Source organism: Panthera leo, chromosome A3, assembly GCF_018350215.1.
Source record: "Panthera leo isolate Ple1 chromosome A3, P.leo_Ple1_pat1.1, whole genome shotgun sequence".
Lineage (NCBI taxonomy): Eukaryota > Metazoa > Chordata > Mammalia > Carnivora > Felidae > Panthera > Panthera leo.
In genome coordinates this window covers 62,494,426-62,514,557 of record NC_056681.1, presented here as the reverse complement: position 1 = coordinate 62,514,557, position 20,132 = coordinate 62,494,426, and the positions used below count along the sequence as shown (strand labels likewise).

General features: G+C 47.8%; 2 protein-coding genes across 11 annotated transcripts in view; one reads left to right on the top strand and one right to left on the bottom strand.

Annotated features, from left to right (window-relative positions):
• Positions 1 to 915: 915 nt before the first annotated feature.
• On the top strand, positions 916 to 2,933 carry OXER1 (oxoeicosanoid receptor 1). Its single transcript, XM_042930207.1, has one exon. The coding sequence runs from the start codon at positions 1,091 to 1,093 to the stop codon at positions 2,228 to 2,230; it is 1,140 nt and encodes a 379-aa protein (XP_042786141.1). The 5' UTR covers positions 916 to 1,090; the 3' UTR covers positions 2,231 to 2,933.
• A 3,566-nt stretch (positions 2,934 to 6,499) lies between these two features.
• Positions 6,500 to 20,132, bottom strand: part of KANSL3 (KAT8 regulatory NSL complex subunit 3) — a 49,558-nt gene continuing 35,925 nt past the window's right edge. For 9 of the 10 annotated variants that reach the window (XM_042932107.1, XM_042932105.1, XM_042932106.1 and 6 more), the window contains 7 exons: positions 19,519 to 19,710; positions 18,858 to 18,942; positions 18,297 to 18,424; positions 17,313 to 17,422; positions 16,683 to 16,905; positions 16,212 to 16,345; positions 6,500 to 9,554 (listed from right to left, as the gene is read on the bottom strand). In XM_042932107.1, the coding sequence (XP_042788041.1) occupies positions 9,534 to 9,554; positions 16,212 to 16,345; positions 16,683 to 16,905; positions 17,313 to 17,422; positions 18,297 to 18,424; positions 18,858 to 18,942; positions 19,519 to 19,710 (893 nt within the window). In that variant the 3' untranslated portion in view covers positions 6,500 to 9,533. Of the gene's footprint in view, positions 9,555 to 16,211; positions 16,346 to 16,682; positions 16,906 to 17,312; positions 17,423 to 18,296; positions 18,425 to 18,857; positions 18,943 to 19,518; positions 19,711 to 20,132 lie in introns of those variants that run through there. The other variant, XM_042932112.1, reaches the window with a different exon arrangement.

The window sequence follows — 20,132 nt, the reverse complement described above, 5'->3', positions numbered from 1 at the left end:
GCAGAGTTGGCACACGTGGCACTCTGCTGACCCCAGCCCGCTGGCGAAGGGGGTGTCAGGTTCTGCAGCATGGAACCGCAGCCTCCTTTGGTGCTGTCCCAGGTTATCAGGAGCTTGAGACCCTCGTGTCCATGCACAGGCCTGGCCCCATGGCCTCCTGAGAACACCACGCAGTGGAGGAGCAGGACTTGCACCTTGTCTGAAGACAGCCCCAGCCTCCACTCCTCTCTCTGTAGTGAATGCTGGGTAGGGATGGAGTGGGGTAGACAGTGGACAGGGAATCTGGAAGGCTTTAAGGATTGTTCTGTCTGGGGGAGAAACATCCAGGTCCCAGGCCATGGCAGTGGAAATTGGCAGGGAACCCTCTGCCTGTGGGAGGTATTTCATCCTGTACATGGACTCTGGACCATCGGGAACCTGGGAGTAACGACAGCAAGCTGGCAGGGCACAACAGGCTTATTTCACGAGGCCATGAGCACCACAGTCAAGGTATTGACTGGACTGCCCACTGCGCTCGCCTGGAACAATGTTCTGTTGGCACCACACTCCCTTGCCACCAGAACTGGTGAGGGCAGGGACACAACCGCCCAGTCTGTATGTAATGGGGTGGGGGCTGATGTCCAGGGTGGCCTGCATGATCCTGAGCTATGGGTGCCAGGACCAGCTCCAGCCTTCAGGCAAGCAAATGTCTGATCCCTCGGGGCTATGAACGCTTTTCCCCACCTTACCCCAGCTGGGCCTTCCTCCCACTTCAGGGTCCTCTTGGGCTTCCATCACCCCACTGCTGAGCCTTGCTCTCCTCCCCTGCCCAGGGCAGCATAGACTCCCCCCACCCCCCTTCAGAGACAATGTGGCCAGGTCACTCGATGTAGGGCAGGGAGGGAGGAGGGAGGGCTGCAGGGGTGGAGGGAGGCTACAAACAGGAACGCTGGGTGTTTCTCAGTGGCTGCAAGGATGCTGATGAAAACCCCAGGATATTGAGTCATCGTGGTGGCCGGCTAATAGTGAGCATCATTCCACTCTGCCCTGAACACTCTTGCAGGGGTAGAAAGACTGGAAACTTCTCTCAGGTCCGTGGCCTAAGCAGCCCATGGAATCTCATAACCTGAGCTCTTCCTCTCCCCTCCTTTCTCTCCCTCCCTCTACTCTTCCTGCCTCCCTCCCTCCTTCCCTCTCCTCCTCTCCCTCTGCCTTCACCACAGACTGGGGGTCACCTGGAGAGGCCTCGGCTCCCTGCCACCCAGCCTCCTCCCCCATAGTATCTGCCTTCCTGGCACCAGCCCTGGGTGTGGAGTTTGTCCTGGGCCTTCTGGGGAACAGCTTGGCACTCTTCATCTTCTGCTTCCACACGCGGCCCTGGACGTCCAACACAGTGTTCCTGGTCAGCCTGGTCATTGCCGACTTTCTCCTGATCATCAACCTGCCCCTTCGTGTGGACTACTACTTCCTGCGCGAGATCTGGCGCTTCGGGGCCACTGTCTGCAAAGTCAACCTCTTCATGCTGTCCACCAACCGCTCGGCCAGCGTGGTCTTCCTCACGGCCATCGCACTCAACCGCTACCTGAAGGTGGTGCGGCCCCACCACATGCTGAGCCGGGCTTCTGTGTGGGCAGCCGCCAGAGTGGCCGGGGGACTGTGGGCGGGCATCCTGCTCCTCAACGGACACCTGCTCCTGAGTGCCTATACTAACCACTCCTGCCTCAGTTACCAGCTGGGCAAGAACACCTCGGCCTCACTCCGCTGGCACCAGGCACTGTTCGTATTGGAATTCTTCCTGCCGCTGGCACTCATCCTCTTTGCCATCGTGAGCATCGGGCTCACCATCCGGCGCCGCAGCCTGGGTGGGCAGACAGGCCCGCGGAGGGCCGTGCGCATGCTGGCCGTGGTGGTGGCTGTCTACATCATCTGCTTCCTGCCCAGTGTCATCCTTGGCATGGCTTCCATGGTGGCTTTTCGCCTGCATGCCTGCCACATCCTCAACATCTGCTCCCAGCTCTTCCACGGCTCCCTGGCCTTCACCTACCTCAACAGTGTCCTGGACCCTGTGCTCTACTGCTTCTCAAGCCCCAACTTCCTCCGGCAGGGCCGGGCCCTGCTGGGCCTCAGCCAGAGCTGGCAGGGCTCAGCCAATGATGAAAGTTCCTACCAGCCTTCTGCTAGGTACCGGGAGGCCTCTAGGAAGGCAAAGGCTACAGAGAAGCTGCAGGCAGAGGTCTCACTGGAGTCATAAGGCCCCTCTCAGGACAGGGGGTTTACAGTGCCATGGAAGTAAGGACGGCCAGGATCCGACCTGGAGGGATGAGGTCACTCCCCGGACTATTGCCAGCTCAGGGCGCCTCACCCAACTGGACATCTGCAGGAACCAGTTGGGTGACAGGAAAGAAAAGGGTTTTGACCTTACAGAGCAGTGTATCCTGGATGATGTCCCCAGAGCACAGGAAAAGAGCACTATGGCAGGTGGAGACAGGCAGAGCCTGTGTCAGCTCCACCCCAAAGGGCTACATAGCTCCCCAGTCCACGGGCCAGAGTGTAATGACTGTGAGAGCACAGGTCTTGCTTTAGAGATTGGGCCTCTGCATTTTCTCTTATCTCATTTGTCCCTTTCAATGCTAATAAACTTCTTTTTGAAAATGCAAGCTTGCCTCAGCTGTTCTAAGGAAAACCCAATGTCTTTGGGTCCATCTGGCCCTGGGGGTCAAAGTGAGTGCCCAAGATGAAGGGAAACTCAGGGGACACAGTGGGGAAGCCATCTGGGACACCATCCTTCCACATTGTTCCTGGGGCCCTGAGGTGTCCTTCAAGGCAGAACTTCTCTGGATTACAGGAAGGGCAGCTTGTCTGGATCCCCAGGAGACCCCTGCTCCTCTCTGGCCTTCAGCACCCCTTCTGCGATCCTTGAGGTCTCACCCAAGGCACTAAGGGCCCAGCCCAGCTCTCCCCTGGAACAACAAGGAGATCTTCCACCTTGGAAGTTACTTCATCCAGGTCAGGCTCCTAGCTCAGCTTGGGCTCCCCCCGCCCCACCCCCACTAGCTTCCCTCAGCCCCAAGTACCCTTCCCTGGCCTTGGAACCTGTGGTAGCTGCTACCCCGCCAGGACAGGACCCCAGGTGAGGACAGGGGCCTCAGAGTCACCAGGACTGACTCTCATAGCCCTCTCCCAGGACCAAAGCCACCTTGCCCACCTCCATCCCTTTGTTCTGCTCAGTATGCCTGTGATCAGTCTCTGAAACCACTTGGGCTAACCCATCCACTGGCCTGGGTCCCCCAGGCACAAGACGTATACCTGGCATGAATTAGGGTTTCTTGGTGGGTGAGGGGGCAGTGGTTGGCCCTTCTGTCCACAGGGGAAGTCATTCTTTGGTAACTGCTTTTAGGACAAATTCCTAAAATACTTATGCAGACCCAATCTGCATTTTCTACTCTAATCTCCTAACTGTAACCTGGGAAAGCAACAAGTTTTCTAATCTAGGTTGGGGGAGGGGGAGGCATAGCCTTCAAAGTTTCCAAAGGGCTACTTAGAGGTCAGTAGGGTCCCAAATATGCACCACCTGTACCCTGTGTGTCTCCAGCCCTGGCTACCTCAGAACAACGAATACACATGCACCTCCCTGCTGCAGGGACAGAAGAAGCTGGAACTACTTCTCCACTCATCACCTCACCCATGAACTTCTAGACTTTAGGTATAGGTTCTGATGAATGGGACCAAATCCCCTCTCCCCAATTCCCTTTGGAGTTTTAATCCAAGTGCAACCCTCTCATATCATAGACAGGGATGCTTTCCCTCTATTAAAAGTCTTCAAAAATGGAGGTCAAAGCCTAGGAGTCACTAATGTCCCGGGAGGGAGGCATCTAGGAGCCATGCAGATGTTGGGGTGGGAGATGGAGAACGTGTCAGGTGGAGGGAGGCGGCCCGGGGGACAATAGGTTGGATGGATACTGGAACCGATCTCCTTGGTGTATCTCCAGCCCTCTTTCCTTTTCTGAAAACACCAGCTGCTCTCAGAAACCCACAGAGAAACAGAGAACTCAAACCAAGTGTGTGCTGCTTGGACCCCTACAAGGTGGCTCCTCATGTGTCCCTGCCTTCCATGGCCCCCTGCTCCATGCCTCCCTTCTTGATGCTGTCTCTTTCACCCTCCTAGAGTCACTCCTAGGGACTCCCCACCTCTCCACCTTCTGCCATGGGGAAGAACGGGCCAAGACCGGCCCAACCCAAGCTCAGCTTGAGATTTGTTATTGCCAAGTCAGACTGGAGGCTGGGGACTGAGCACTTTCTCATGGAGCCACACCCCTAGGGTGCTAACACACACTGTGTGCTGAACGCCAGGCACTTCCCCTCTGGTACCATCTCTTTCCATGTTTGTACCAGCGTGGGCATGGGTGGCTCTATGGGAAAGTGGGGCTCCATGTGCCATTTCCTCCCTCTTCTCTTTGCTGGCCCCTTCTCTACCCTATCATGTCCTCCCACCCTCAGCAACTGGGCTCACTTGCCCTGCCCCCACCTTCCAATTTAAGGGAGTAACCAAATGGTTCCCATGGCTTTCATGCAGTGCTCTCTCCCCTTTGAGGTGTCCTAGGGTAGAGATCAGTCACAGAGTTTGGGCCCACTCCTAACCTGCCCAGGATCCTCCTTGCCCCTCATCTTGACATTGGACTGTTCCCTCTCTGATGACTGAGCCACCCCGCCTTTCACAAGGTCCTTCCTGGTGTCCCTCATGGGACAGAAGCAGGGATTCAGGCTGCCTCCACACTCCCTACATGGAAGGCCTCCCTGGTCCTAACCTTGAATTAATTCTTCATCTGTGAAATGGGAACATTGATTTGGCTCTCATCCAACTCCAGGGGTTGGAGATGGAAACAACTGATATGCCTGAGTGCTGAGTGAAAAAGGTAATTATTACATAGTGGGGGAGTGGGGAGAAGGAATGAAAAGGGATGGAGGAAGAGGAAGAGAGGAAGGCAAACTGTGTTTAAGTGCAGAAAACTACAGGTGGGAGGGCTGCAACCATGGTGGTATAAGGTTGGCTGGAAGAAGGCTGATTAAAGATCCCATTTCCTAGGGGACCCTAGGTAGCTCAGTCGGTTGGGTGTCTGACTTCGGCTCAGGTCATGATCTCACGGTCTGTGGGTCTGTGGTTGCAAGTCCTGCGTTGGGCTCTGTGCTGACAGTTTGAAGTCTGGAATCTGCTTCGGATCCCGTGTCTCCCTCTCTGTCTGCCTCTCCCCAGCTTGTGCATGTTCACTCTCTCTCTCGATAATAAATAAGTTAAAAAAAAAAATAAAAGATGCTATTTCCCACATTTGGGTTCCAAATGGCATTTTGGCCCCTGGGGTGAGCTACACTATTCAGTGTGAATTTGGAGAAGGGCCTTCTCTTCTTTCTCCTAATGTCCCCTGTGAGACGAGCAAATGGCATCTATGACTTGAGTCTGGGGACTTCCGTGCAGGGGGAGGGAAGGCAGGGCTGGGCTGATGGCTCATAGCCACTCATCCTCCAGCGTTTACTGGGCTCCCACCAGTAAACAGACACTAAGCTAGAGGAAGATGATATGACTCTGACCTTGAGTCCCTCTAGGCCAAGCCTGGGAGATGTTGATCTGCAAGTGGATCAAATGCAGCCCAACCCAGTGTAATCCAAGGTTTTGGAGGTAGCAAGTCATAGCCAGGAGCAGTCAGAAGAGCTAACTGCCTGGTGTCAATGAGGTAATGCATGTGAGCTGAATCCCAGAGGATAAAGAAAGGAGCAATGGGAACGGCATCCCTGGCACAGGGCACAGCACTGTGAAGAGCTGGCATATAAGGGAGGATGAAGTCACTGAGGCAAGAAAGGAGGTGGCCTAGGAACAGAGTTAGGGACAGGTATGAAGGTAGGCTGAGCCACTAAGCACACCACATTCAGAATGTGATCCAAAAGACAGGGACCAACCATCCACAGAGGGGTCCACATCAGCAAAGTCCTGTGGCAGCAGGATCAAAAACAGCCCCTGGCAGGAGCACGTCAGTTGAGGTTACAAAGCAAGTAGCAATAACTGTCAGGCTCCCTGTCTGTGAGAGTGCCTATTGAAACAATATGCTGTTTTAGAATTCATGGGGGTGAATGATTCCTGCTTCTTGCAACCATTGATCCTGACTAAAACATGCGTTAGAAAGGACCATAAAAAGGTAATGAACATGTTTCTGCATTATAATTTGCTATGACCCCATTCCTATACTCCTGAAATTTAAGATGGCTATCATTTAAATAATTTAATCTTCATCTCTCACTTCATTTGACTCACTCAAGTCAGCGAGACCAAAGTTGGAAGGGAAAGAATGCACCGTCTCTACACAGGATGGTAGCAAGATGAGCCCACGTGCACTAGGACACTTCATGTAGACTACCAGAACCATGGCTTCTACCCATAAGGGTTCCAATGCTAAGTGGAGGGACCTGGAATTCAAGAACAGGAAGGAAGGTCCTCATGGGTACAAGTTCACAAATAATCTGGAGGTTGGAATTCATTCATTCATTCATTCCTGTCTTTATTTACTTATGGGAGGGGACAGAGGTATAGAATGTTCAAAGAGATTTCACACTCTCAGGACCCAAGGCAAGGACCCTACCTACTGATTCTGACCCAGCCAAGAGCCCACCACAGCCGCAGGAATCACTTCAGGCCTGATGGGAAGTTAACAGGAAAGGGCCACAGGAAGGCAAAGCCATCATCTCACCTCCTGGGCTAATGTCCATTTCTGTGTCCCATCTCAGAACCCCAGAACAGTGCAGAGAACAGACAGTGGTGGCAGACTGCATGGATTCTAGTCCTACTTCTGCCACTTCCTGCTGTGACTTCTCTGTGCCTATTTCCTCACATGTAAAAAGGGAATTACGGTACCCATGGTACAGTACAAAGTACGGTACTCATGGCACCAGGCATCCATGAGATGATCTCTGGCATTACCACACTATCTTGGCTTTTATTTTCTGTGCCACTTCACTGAGTGGTCATCAGAATAAATATGAGAAGTCAACTGAAAACAAGTTGAAGAAATCCAAAGTTGCTTTTATTTTTGTTTTTACTAATATAAGAATGAACCGTGACAGTGCCTCAATTCTATAACCCACCCAGCCCAAGATTATTCTAGTGGTGGGGCCAAGAACAGGTAGAAGATCTCCATCAGTGACCTCTTCTTAAAGCACAAGGACATCTTCCATCAGGCATCAACATGCACCTGTCATGTTGAATGTCAAGAATTTAACTAAAGCCTTCTTGATCCTTCTACATTCTCAGCCAGTAGTATTGCCTTCTGAGGTTAAGGACTCTAGGTCTGATACGTGATAGATGGAGGAAAGCTTCTTTTCACATTTCGAGAAGAGTGGGTGCAGAAGTGTGAAGAACATGACTCCCTTAGTTCAACCACCTCCCCCTTTAGTCTGTAACTCCAAGGTGAAATGTTCTTACAACTCCCCTTCCCAGGTTTGGCTTTTCTTCAAGGTGTACAACCAAAGCCTCAGGAAGTCATCCATGGGAAGCATACGAGGGTTTACACAGATGCAGGACAATACGTTAGTTTTTCCTTTGGTCCCAGCACACACTGGGCGAGCATCTTTCAGGAGCAACCCCTCCAGCATTGTCTAGGCTGTACTTCTAAGTCATGAATGGATTGTTCAGCACCCTTTGCCTGTCCTAAATGATTCCTAAAAGTTTCCGGTAGTCTCACACAGTCTTACTGCCCTTGGTTCCTACTGGCATGTTATCCTGCCTTTAAAGTTACCAAACCCCTGACCCATGGATGCCTCTTTCAGATTTCATATCTTCCTCAAACTTACTTAAATAAATTTCCAAAAGCAGTTACCTACCAACTAATGCAAGAATGAAGCCTAATATTATGCAAATCACTGCTGAGACCAGCTCTGCAGGAGGTCGGGGAGGGAGGCCTGGTTGTTCAAGAGGCTCTCTGCACACCTATCACACATGCCCCCTCCTTGCCCACAGCACTCCTTTTTGCTTTGTCTCAGACTCCTACACACTGTGTACTCCCTCCTGGCTGCCAGTCAGACTGGCAGGTGAGGCTGCTGGACTAAATACAGGGGACCTGGTTTGGATATATGCTGCACCATGGGTCAGGACGCTGGACCACGGCAATGGCATGCTGTGCACCCTCCTGCCTACTGATACTGAACAGAGTCGGAGTCACATCTGGGTTGCTCTATTTATTGACACCTTGGCTAGAAATTTTCTAGAGTACAGAAGGTTGAGAGCCTGATCTGGAGGACAGGTATGATGCCAAATCTAAAACTACCTTGGCATACAAGTATTGTGAGGACATAAGGAGGGGCTCAGAACTCCTGTCTTCAGTGATCATTCTCCAGGACTCAGGCTAGTACCAAGAGCCTCACACAGTAGAGTCAATGCCAGTAACCTTCCCACTACTAAGCAAGAAGACAAGAAGTGGCATAGAATGGAAACAGAAACACTAAAGTACTGCCTTCATTATCTTGATGCTTAAGCTTCCTGGGAAGCCAGGCCAAGATGTTAACTTAGCCAGTTATCCCTATTTCACTTCCAAGCACTGGAGATAGAAATTTCAGGGATTGGGGTTTCTTCCCTGTGACTTGGAAAATCCTTCTTCTCATCTCCATGTCGAATCAACAGTTCCTTAGGTACTAGGTGCAAAACCTGAAGCCCCTATCATTTTCTCCACAGGACTTACTGGCATATCCTTCAAGCCACTTCATTTGTTCCATTCCTCTTTTTCAGTCTTTCTGGACCTGCAGGTTTTCTGCACACAGGAACTGCCCGAAGCATGATGAAAACAAGAAAGGGGCCAGCTTTCACCTACTGGCCAACTGCTGCCCCCGCCATCTATAGTGGCCAAAGGGACTGAAAGATGACAGCCTAGTCCTCTTTGATCTATCATGGGTTTGAATTTAGGAGTTCCCAAGTCTCAGCAGGCTAACTCAGTATCTGATGTGGTTCGTAAGACAGAGATGTGCTCACCCATGGCTGCTCAGTGAAAGTAACAGTGACGTCCAAAACCAGCCCTCTGGTACGGCACAAGTGTTGATGGGCCAGGATGACCCCTGTCCTCAGCAAAGGGCTCTCAATCCTAACTCCTGAATGGCCCCAGACCATGTGGCTGTCTCCTCCCAACTTGGCATGGGGGTAGCACAGACTTCCAAAAGGAACTCCTTTATTAAATGCAGTGAGCAGTCCAACACTGCTACTTGGGTCAAGTCACAGCGAATGCTGGAGAAGTGCCTCTGATCCATGCATGGCCAAATCTGCTCAGGAACCTGGGGATTCCGGGAATGAGACCCATAGATGCCAGAGGACGATGTTTCCTCTGCTGGCGCCATATCACCTAGCCTAATGGTCTCATAAGACCCAGAGGCCCATTCTGAAGACAGTTGGCAGGGAGGCAAAAATGGCAGTCTTAAGAAGTCTTCAGACAAGTGGACAGCTCAGCAGGACAGCATGTGTGCACCCAGGGCTCACTGTGCAGCAGCCATCACCAGCTTGGTGAAGGAAGGTATATCACACGGCATCTTCAGGGTGCTGGAGGTAGGCGCTATGGCAGGAGAGGGAGGGAACAAGAGTCAAAACTTTGCCAGGTTAACACACCCTCAGACCCCGAGAAATTATTTCAAAGAAGTCATTCTCAATGGGGAAAAAGCTGGATGTACAAGAGTATGTGTTCTAGCAGCCAAGTGGTTACCAGAATGTGGACTCTGCAGTTAAGAGACCCACCTCACTTTTTAGGGCAAGTGATGAATGCTAAATCTCCTCTTCCTCATCTATAAAACACAAGGACAGTCTCTACTCCCCAGGGATGTTATGAGATTAAACCAGACAATCTGCATAAAGCACCTTGAGTATAATAGGTGTTCAACTACAAAGGTTTGCTCTTATTGTTATGCTCAAGGGCAGAAAGAGAATGCAGGGAAAAGGAAAGGGTAAATTGTTAAGGGTGATAGAGATAAGGAAGTTTTCCATGACTGTTCTGACAATATCAGTTTTTTAGGTCTTATCCATTTTCAGTTGGTATGGAGGATGCCACAATTTGTTGAGCCCTGTAGCTTAGGAAGAAAAAAGCAAAGTAGAAACAGTTGACTTTTTTTTCACCAGGGTTTTTCTCACTTTTCTAGATTTCACTTTTGGAAAATTCCTAAGAGGTTTATAAGAATGCAGAAAAAAAGGGGAAAATGGGAGGGCACAGGAGAGGGGAAACGAAGAAGCGTTTGACAATCAAAACTTAAAAGAATCTGCCTACAACATTTGCTCACCCTGCCCAAAGGCAGGGCTGTGCACAGAGGATTACTCTGTCCTGATTAGAGGGTCTGCTCTCCCAGGGCCTACTGAGAGAGTTGCAGGGATGCCCCCTGGCTGGGCAGACCACCATGTGGCTAGAGAGGAGAAAGACCTTGTAACCACAGGCAAGGAGTCCATTCTCAGGACTCTGAGGCAAGGCACAACAGAGTCTCTGTCCCTCCTCTTCCTCTGACAGCTTTTCAGCTGTAAACAGTATATAAAAGTATGGGTGCTTGGGTGGCTCAGACAGTTAAGTGCCCAACTTTGGCTCAGGTCGTTATTTCATGGTTCGTGAGATTGAGCCCCTTATAGGGCTGTCTGCTGTCAGCATGGAGCCTGCTTGAGATCTTCTGACCCCCTTTCTGCTCCCCCCCCCGGCCCCAGTTCGTTCCTCCCTCTCTCTCTCTCTCTCTCTCTCTCCCCCCCCCTCCCTCCCCCCAACTAACCTAAAAAAATAAAAAAAAAAAAGAGGACATAAGAGTCCAGTTCCATAAAAGAAACACAATAAATATTTATCAGTGCCAGAAATAAAACAGATAATTGTTTGCAAAGACCTTAGAAAAGTCTAGCCAGTGTTTATAATCTTTTTCTTTTTCAGCCTATCCATAAATATCATATTATGTAACTCAAAATTAAAAAAGGATTATATTTGGGGCGCCTGGGTGGCTCAGTCGGTTAAGTGTCCGACTTCGGCTCAGGTCATGATCTCACGGTCCGTGAGTTTCAGCCCTGCGTCAGGCTCTGTGCTGACAGCTCAGAGCCTGCAGCCTGTTTCAGATTCTGTGTCTCCCTCTCTCTCTGACCCTCCCCCATTCATGCTCTGTCTCTCTCTGTCTCAAAAATAAATAAATGTTGGGGCGCCTGGGTGGCTCAGTCGGTTAAATGTCCGACTTCAGCTCAGGTCACGATCTCGTGGTCTGTGAGTTCGAGCCCCGTGTTGGGCTCTGGGCTGATGGCTCAGAGCCTGGAGCCTGCTTCCGATTCTGTGTCTCCCTCTCTCTCTGCCCCTCCCCCATTCATGCTCTGTCTCTGTCTCAAAATTAAATAAAATGTTAAAAATAAATAAATAAATAAATAAATAAACGTTAAAAAAGGATTCTTTTTTCAAATGTAAACACCATTATCACATATTAAAGGGTTAATAATTCCTTAATATCAATAATTACCCAGTGTTCAAATTTCCAATTGTCTCATAAACATCATAAATGGGTGATTTCTCAACCTTTTAAAATTCAATTTCCCAGTCTGAGGAGATTCTGAGACAGCCCCTATTAATCAATCCTATCACAATAATCACTAATTTAGGCCTACTAGACCACATAAGAAAACCAAAACCCAGAGAAGTTAGGTGATTTGCCCAGGACCACACAGCTGGCTAAAGACAGAGCACCTGACCCACAGCCCACTGCTTTCCCTGATATCACATGGTCTGGCAGTGTGAACACTGAGGTAATCATTAGAAGTTTTCAAGTCAGCAAGTCTTAATCTAATAATGTGCCCTTTCTCTGTAAGAAGAGAACCACTAGAACCCTCCTAGTAATTATACACTCATTTTTCTGAGATAAAAACTAAGCTCTCAAGTTAATGCTATCAGGTAGAAGTCAGATCTTGATCTTTATTCTGTGCTTCAATTTAGCCATGGAAAACGATTCTCAATGAGCTCTATCTAGCCTCTTCTTACCACTAACTAGCTCCCCCAGGCTGGAGCAAGCTGAAGAGGACCACTAAGAGAGAAAGAGGTATCACATAGTGGGGATATGCATTCTAGTTGGGCATCAATATGATTATCAACAAAGGTTAAGACTGCCTGATAATAGACCCAAATGGTTTTATAGATAATTTGCATCACACTATCAAGGAACTCATAATTTCTGTGCAATATAAATGTTTTTAGAATAGGAGAAGGGTGCCTGGGTGGCTCAGCTGGTTAAGCATCTGACTTCAGCTCAAGTCATGATCTCATGGTTCATGGGTTTGAGCCCCACATCCAGCTCTATGCAGACAGCTCAGAGCCTGGAGCCTACTTTGGATTCTGTGCCTCCTCTCTCTCTGCCCTCCCCTGCTTGTGCTCCGTCTCTCTCAAAAATAAACATTAAAAAAAATTAAAAAAAAAAAACAATAGGAGAAAAACATGCTTCCGTCTCATTCTATAAGGATAGATTTACCCCTTCATACAACTGGACAAGGAAAGCACACACGTAAAAGCAGGGATGGATGGGAAGAAAACTATAGGCCTATCTCACTAATAAACACAGAGGCCAAAATCCTAAGTAAAATAAAAGCAAATCAAAAGAGTGGACATGCTTTTCCTCTGAAACACTTGGCTTCTTTATTTTATTATTTTTTTGTTCTCTTTTGATAGGGTCTCGTTTCCTACATGTGCACAATACAAATAAACTGGGACATATGCAAAAAAATAATGGGACGTATTGAACAAGCTACTGAATGTAGAATTTAGATAATCTGACATTAGGAAATCTATTAAAGTAATTCATCATTTTAACTAACTCAGAGGAAATGTGTATGCTCATTCATCTCATGTGATTCCAAAATGGCAATGAACAAAATTCAAAACCCATTATTTATCAAGAAAAAGGAAAAGAGTAACAGTAGCAAATTATAAACATTCTGGACACTTCATTAACTGGAAGACCTGCATTATTAAACAATTTCATAAAGCTAGTGTGAGAACAGATGGGTCACAGGTACAAAAAGGCCCAGGTGTATGTAGTAATCGAGAATGTGAGAGCAGCAGGTTTCAAATGGATAGAAAGAAAGGATAATGGATTCTTCAATAAAGTTAGATCCTTACCTTAGCATAGAAAAATAAATTCCAAATGGACTGAAAAACTAAAGGTAAACAAACAAATGCATTATAAGAAAACACAAAAACAGAGTTTCAGTATAGGATAATGGAAAGTTCTAGACCTGAATTGTGGTGATGATTGCACAGCAATGTAAATATACTAATGCCACTGAACAGCAAGCCTAAAGCCTAAAATAGGGCAAAATGATAAACTGTACATATGTATTTTACAATTAAAAAAATAAAATATAAAAAAAACACAGACAGATTATATTCTTGCAATGGTAAGAGCTTTCTTAAGACACAAAACCTTGGAGCTATAAAGGGAAAGATTTGAAGATTTTGCTACATAAAAAAAAAACTTTCTTAATGTTTATTTTTGAGAGAGACAGAGCATGAGTCAATGGGGCAGGTTCACAGGGGGAGAGAGAGAGAGAGAGAGGGAGACAGAGGTTCCGAAGTGGGCTCTGTGCTGACAGCAGCAAGACTGATGTGGGGCTTGAACTCACAAACCATGAGATCATGACCTGAGCTAAAGTCAGACGCTCAACCCACTGAGCCAAGCAGGTAGCCTCACTATGTAAAAATTTTTAATGTATCATAAAAGATCCCAAAACAAATATCAAAAAACAAGCACTTAATACTTCAACAGAAAGAAAAAAAAAAAGCAGTTGACTGAAGTATATACAACTTGTACAATAGACAAAGGACTGGAGTGACTAGATGGATCCAGTGTCCAACTTCAGCTCAGGTCAGGATCTCGGGGTTTGTGGGTTTGAGCCCCGCGTTGGGCTCTGCGTCTTACAGCTCAGGGCCTGGAGCCTGCTTTGGATTCTATGTCTCCCTCTCTCTCTGCCCCTCCCCTGCTCATGCTCTGTCTCTCTCTCTCCCAATAATAAATATTTTTAAAAAATTTTTAAATAGATAAAGGAAACATCTGAATGTATAAAGCTGCTATAAATAGATGAATGGATAAAGATGTGGTGTGTATGTGTGTGCGTGTATGTACATATATGTACACACATATATACGTGTATATATACATATATACACATATACATACGTGTATATATACATATATATGTATACACATATACACATACATATATACATGTATATACACACATACATACACATATGCAATGGAGTATTACTCAGCAATCAAAAATAATGAAATCTTGCCATTTGCAACTATGTGGATGGCACTAGAGGGTATCATGCTAAGGGAAATTAGAGAAAGACAAGTATCATACGACTTCACTCATATGAGGACTTTAAGACACAGAACAGATGAACACAAGGGAAGGGAAGCAAAAAATATAAAAACAGGAAGGGGGACGAAACATAAGAGACTCTTAAATATGGAGAACAAATAGAGGGTTATTGGAGGGGTTGTGGGAGGGGGGTTGGGCTAAATGAGTAAGGGGCATTAAGAAATCTGCTCCTGAAATCATTGTTGCACTATATGCTAACTAACTTGCATGTAAATTTTTAAAAAATAATACTAAAAGAAAAAGAAAAAAATTAAAAAAAAAACCATTTCACTTCACTCATCAAATTAATAAATTAAATTGAAAATACTGATTTCCATAAATGATAAAGGCATAGGAAAATAGGTATTCTCATCGTTGTGGTTTGAACTGTAACCAGCAGAACCTCTGAAAGACAATTAGCCAGCAGCTAGCCAGGTGTCAGATGCACAACTCTCCACTATTGATCTCTAGACTGTAGAAAGCTCCCAGAGGCACGCAAAACTCAGGAGCAAGGGTGTTCACTGAACCATTATTTTCTGTATCAAAAACAAAACAGCCCAACTCTCTAACAGGAGGTGGTGAAATACACTTTCGTACATCCACCTAGTGAAACATGAGGTAGCAACTGACAAGAAGTAGATAAGTCTCTATGTAACCCACAGGGAAGCATGTCACAACGTGTGTTGTAAACAAAGGCCAGTTACAAAATAGTCCATATTCTGTGATCCCATTTTTGTCAAAAAAGTAAAATAAGATAATATACTTTGTATAGCAAGAAAAATCTAGGAGAATGCATACCAAGCTGTTAGTGGGTTATCATCTCTGAGAGTGGTATCATGGGAAATTTTCACTTTCTAAATTACTTCTGTAATTATTTTTGTAATGTTTGAATTATTTAAAATAAGCACATTTCTGTAATTGAAAAAATAAGGAATTAACAAAAAAAAGAAATAAAAACACCTCCATTTTTCTGCCAAAAAGGCGGGGGGGGGGGGGGGGCGGTAACTATGATCCCAATGAATGCCAGGTAACAATCTCTGTGCAGTATTTTCCTCTAAAAAGGAGGAGGCAGAAGATCATCTAGAACAGTTGGAAGCTGTCAAGTGCCAATAGGGGCCCGCCCCCCACTTCCTGGGCAGGGCTGGTGTAGTGGGAATGACGGGAACAGGGCCTGGCTTTCTGTCATGGCAGCCTGCATAGCACCCTCGCTCCCACGAGGGAAGGCCAAGGCTGAAAGGGTCAGTGCACACTTGAAGGAAATCACACTCAACACTGGACTCCAGCTATTTTTTTTCTTTTGCCTCTGATCTCTAGGTAGCTCTCAGATCATGACTTAAGATTAGAAACATTTTACGTGACAAGGTTACAATAGAAATCCGATCAGCTACAAGGAACTGCTGGTGACTTGTGGGTAAGAGCTATAGAAATCTAGTGTGTCCTAAAAAGATGAAATGAATGCCAAGAGCTGGAACAGCACAATGTTGGAAAACTGGTCAAAGTAAGGTTGTTAATCAACTAACTCGCCTCTACCACAACCTGTGAATGATGAAACCAAGAATGGGAAGAGAAAAGGAATGGAGAGGGAAAGCAAACAAAACTTACTTACTGAGCACTGCTACACACCTGAACATAGTTCCATGTTTAATCCCAAAATAATCCAGGGGGTGCCATGGAAGAGGAGACTCAAAGAAGTCCACAACTTGCTCAATATTACAAAGCTAGAAACCCCTAGGTCTGGATTTGACCATGGTCTGCCTACAAGTCCAGTGCACTGGCAGCTACTCTGATAAGCCAGTCAGTCGGCCCCAAACTTCCCAATACCGGAGCCTGCGTCCTCAGTCTTTCCAGGCAGACTCACCTGTGAGCTGGAGGGCAGCGCCTGGGAGTTGGGCTCATCTGACGGGGCTGCTCCTGAGCCCATGGGGCTCAGTGTAGTGATTCGGCTGGGCTGGCCACGCAGTGTCAGAGTAATGGTGGTAGGGACCTTCAAGCCTGACAGAGATGGGGGGAAGGTTGTTTTTGGTCATAGCCTCCATTTTCTTCTCCTGGAGAGTTTCTTCACATGACACACACCACCCCCTCGGCCTCCCACCTCAGTTTCCCCAGCTGGGTTATCTACGCTCTATCAGTCAGTCTGAAAGGCAGCAGGAAACAGCTGTGTTCTTTTGACCTCTCTGGGGGCTGGTCTCACACAGCTGAATCCTTGGGGGGTCAATGCCAGGACCCTGGTGAGTTGGGTTCAACAACATGCCTTGCCCATGTGAGATGGGAAGGTCCTGGGGAAAGATCCCATATCTAAGAGTCCCCACGGCTGTCATGAGAGACTCACCTGATGCTTGGTTAGAGATCTGAGCCAGGCCAGGGAGGCTGCTTGCCAACTTAGCGAGGCCCCCATTGGTCAGCAGCTGGTGGATGGCTGTGGGCTTCCCACCAGGAGTGGCACCCAAGGAGGAGAGAGTGGTGGCCACAGGAATGGTACGTACAATGGTGCTGGTGCCCGTGGTGATGGCACCCAGGCTCTGCATGGGGGTGGGCAACTTCACACTGGTGGCCTGTGGGACACACAAGCCCAGGTGATCAGAAGCTATTGCCCAAAAGCAATGTTCGAGTATGGAGGGCCCATAGCATTAAAGGCTACCATCCACTGAGCACCTACTACATGCAAGGTACTCTTCCAGGCATTTTCCATATACTAGCTTACCTAATCCTCAAAACAACCCTTTGAGAGAGATACTATTATCCTAATTTTACAGACAAGGAAACGAAGACACAGAGAGATCAAAAAACTTGCCCAAGATCACACAGTAAGTGATGGAGCCTTAACCTCTGGTAGTTCCCAGGGTGAAGTCAGAAGGCTGTCTTGACCCAGATTCCAGACCCAGTTTCCCTGTCAAAACCAACTAAACTGAGAATGCCTCCTCCCCACACCTGCCCAACCCAGCAGAAGGCAGATGTGCACCTGTGGGGCTGGCCCTGGGGAGGGATTTGCTGGGAGGCAAGAGGTCTTGCTGCTGATATCCTGCAAGCTGAAGCTGAGACCTTGAAGGAGGCTGCTGGCTGATGTAGCCCCTAGGAGAGGATATAACAAATGTCAATATAGGCTCAAGCCCTCATCCCAAGAGCAGCCACACCCATCCATCTTCAACAACCAACTAAAATACCAATGCTCTTTCCCTGGGACATTTCCAGGGCTCTCAGAAAGATGCCAGGAAGGACTCCCCAGGCATGCACACTGCATGCCCACATGAGGAAAGCTACTATTCTAGACATACTGCCTTGGATTTGCTCTGCATATCCCAACCTGCTCTAAACTACCTGTCCAACATCTTGGACAATTTTAGGAAAACCAGAAAGTTGGAATCCCACTTCAGAAATCTAAATTCCATCCCTTCCAGGGAAGGGGACAGCTTCTTAAGCCAAAAGAATTCCAAATACCTGATTTACACTTCACTACACACAGCCCAGTGGCCACAAAGCAAAGAGGGAGGTCCTCCTGAAGGAGGACACCTGCACAGCCTTGGCCCTGCTGGACTCAGGCAACCAGCCTTCCCATGTAGGGTGGGGTGGTGAAAGTGAGGAGACAAGCAGAGGCACAAAGGTGCCTCATCTTGCTAATGCTAGCACAGCACAACCTCCAATTTTCTGCAATCAGATGTGTTTAAGAACACCACAGTGAACACAATACATACATTTCCCACCAGCTATTTCTCCTCCTTATAGTACAAAAGACCCCACCTGCAGACTGGGCTCTTTACTCACTGTAGATATTAAGACCAAGAACTCTCCCACTTTAAAGCTAATTCTAACTTCACATCAAGCCTCTATGAAAGCCTGCAACCCAGAGGAGAATCCTCCAGATTCAGCTGCTTTCCTAGGACCACCCTCCAGCAGCAGCTGAAAGGAGATTTTGCTGGGAGGCGGGAAATGCTGGGCTACCAGATACCTGGGAGGGAGCTGCCAGCAGAGGTGGCCACTAGGCGGCTCTGGAGTGTATGCAAGGCACTGGGTGCAGTGCTGCTGGAGACTGAGGAGGCTGGGCTGGCTGAGACTCCCCCTTCAGAAGCATTTGACCTGGAGACGAAGACAGGAGCTCCGTTATTCAAAGGTTGGAGGGCAGCAGACCCCAGCAACACAGGGAGGGTTGTAGGGCCCAGCAAGGCTTTCTAGACACTAGAACCTATAGTTTTCTTTGTTCCACTTTCTGAATCTGGTCTCTAATCCTTCTGAAAGTCAGGCCTAAAATAAAGATTTCAAACCTTAAAGCAAGAGCTATGGGAAGCTTTGCAAATTTTCAGTAAAAAAGAATTGAACTGATCCCCTCCCCGCCCCATGGCACCGCCCCCCACCCCCCACCCCCACCAAAAGGGCAAAGATCCCACTGAGAAAAAAGTCACATTCCCAAAACTGACAGAACCCAGACTATCATCTTTCCAAAGCACTAAATGGACCAGAGAAAAGGTAAAAAGAAAGGTTCAGAGCCAGAAAAGCTAAGAAACAGACTCACTTGGTAGTGGTGAGAAGCCCTGTGAGCTCCTTGGGCCCTGCTGAAGTCTGCCCCAGCGTCATGGTGATGGGCTTCCCTCCTGCAACTGCAAAACAGAAAACCCCAAGGCCACTGGTCAGTCCTGCTTGGCCCCTTTCAGGGTTTCACAGCCCAGGCTAAATCCAAAATACTATGAACAAAGACTGGAAGAAGAAAAATGACGAATAAGTAGAACAGTAGAATAGGGAGAGCTGGAGGTATTTTTTCTTCCATTTTCTAAACTTTTTGTAATATTTTATTATATTTTTTTCCTAAAGATTTTAAGTAATCTCTATACCTTCCATGTGGGGCTCAAACTCAGGACCCTGAGATCAAGAGTTGCATGCTCCTCTGAACCAGCCAGGTGCCGGAATATTTTATCTTTAATTGAAACTGATAGAGAACAAAATATAATGATGCTCCGGATGCTCCCCCTGATCCTCATTCTGCCTTCCTGATTATTCTAGTTCAGATCAGGTCACTGCCCACTTTTGCCTCACATGCTACCTTCTGTCTTCTCTGCTCCAGGCACATCTTACACTGAAGTACAGGCTGAGATGTCCAGCAAGTAGCCACCAAGGCAGCAATGATGTGTGCTCTGAGAGAGCTCGGTTTTTATTTAGACAGGCGAAGAGACACTCACCTTCTGGAGCTCCTCCTTGGGAAGGAGTACAAGGCCCTCCAGCTGTGTCCCCTTGGGAGATAAGGGACACCTTAATCTTCGGTCGCTTGGAGGTCTTGCTGCCAGGAAGAGGACTGGAAGGATGGTGGCGCTTCAGCTGGACCCTAAGATCCTCTTTCTCTGCCTCCTCCGTTTGTTCTGATGAAATGGGAACTAAGAGATGGAGCTGAAGTGAGGTCTTCCACAATCCAAAAAAGCCCAAGAGACACTGACAGACAGTAGCAGCGAGGGCATGACTGTGTGTCACATACAAAGTCACACTTCAAAGGCAATTGCCAATGATTCAGTCCCACCTCACTCAGGTCCCATCTGTGGTAGACACCATCTTGTCCTCTCAGGGAATGGCTCCATGCCCAACCCTTACCCTGTTCTGGAGTAGGCTCTGAGGGAGGAAGGGAGCTCTGAGTTGGTAGAAACAAAAAGGAAACAAGAAGACACCCTGATCTTACCTAGCGAAGGCCAACCAAAAAAGAGAGGACTCACTATAGTGAATATAAGCAGTGCTTCCTGGACTCAAACAATGTGATAATTTTCCCCTTTCAAGCCCAACCTCACATCATACAGCTGGGGGACAG

Bases quoted from the DNA above. Each gene is read 5' to 3' on its own strand.
- OXER1 (XM_042930207.1), top strand. From the start codon at position 1,091: ATGGAATCTCATAACCTGAGCTCTTCCTCTCCCCTCCTTTCTCTCCCT.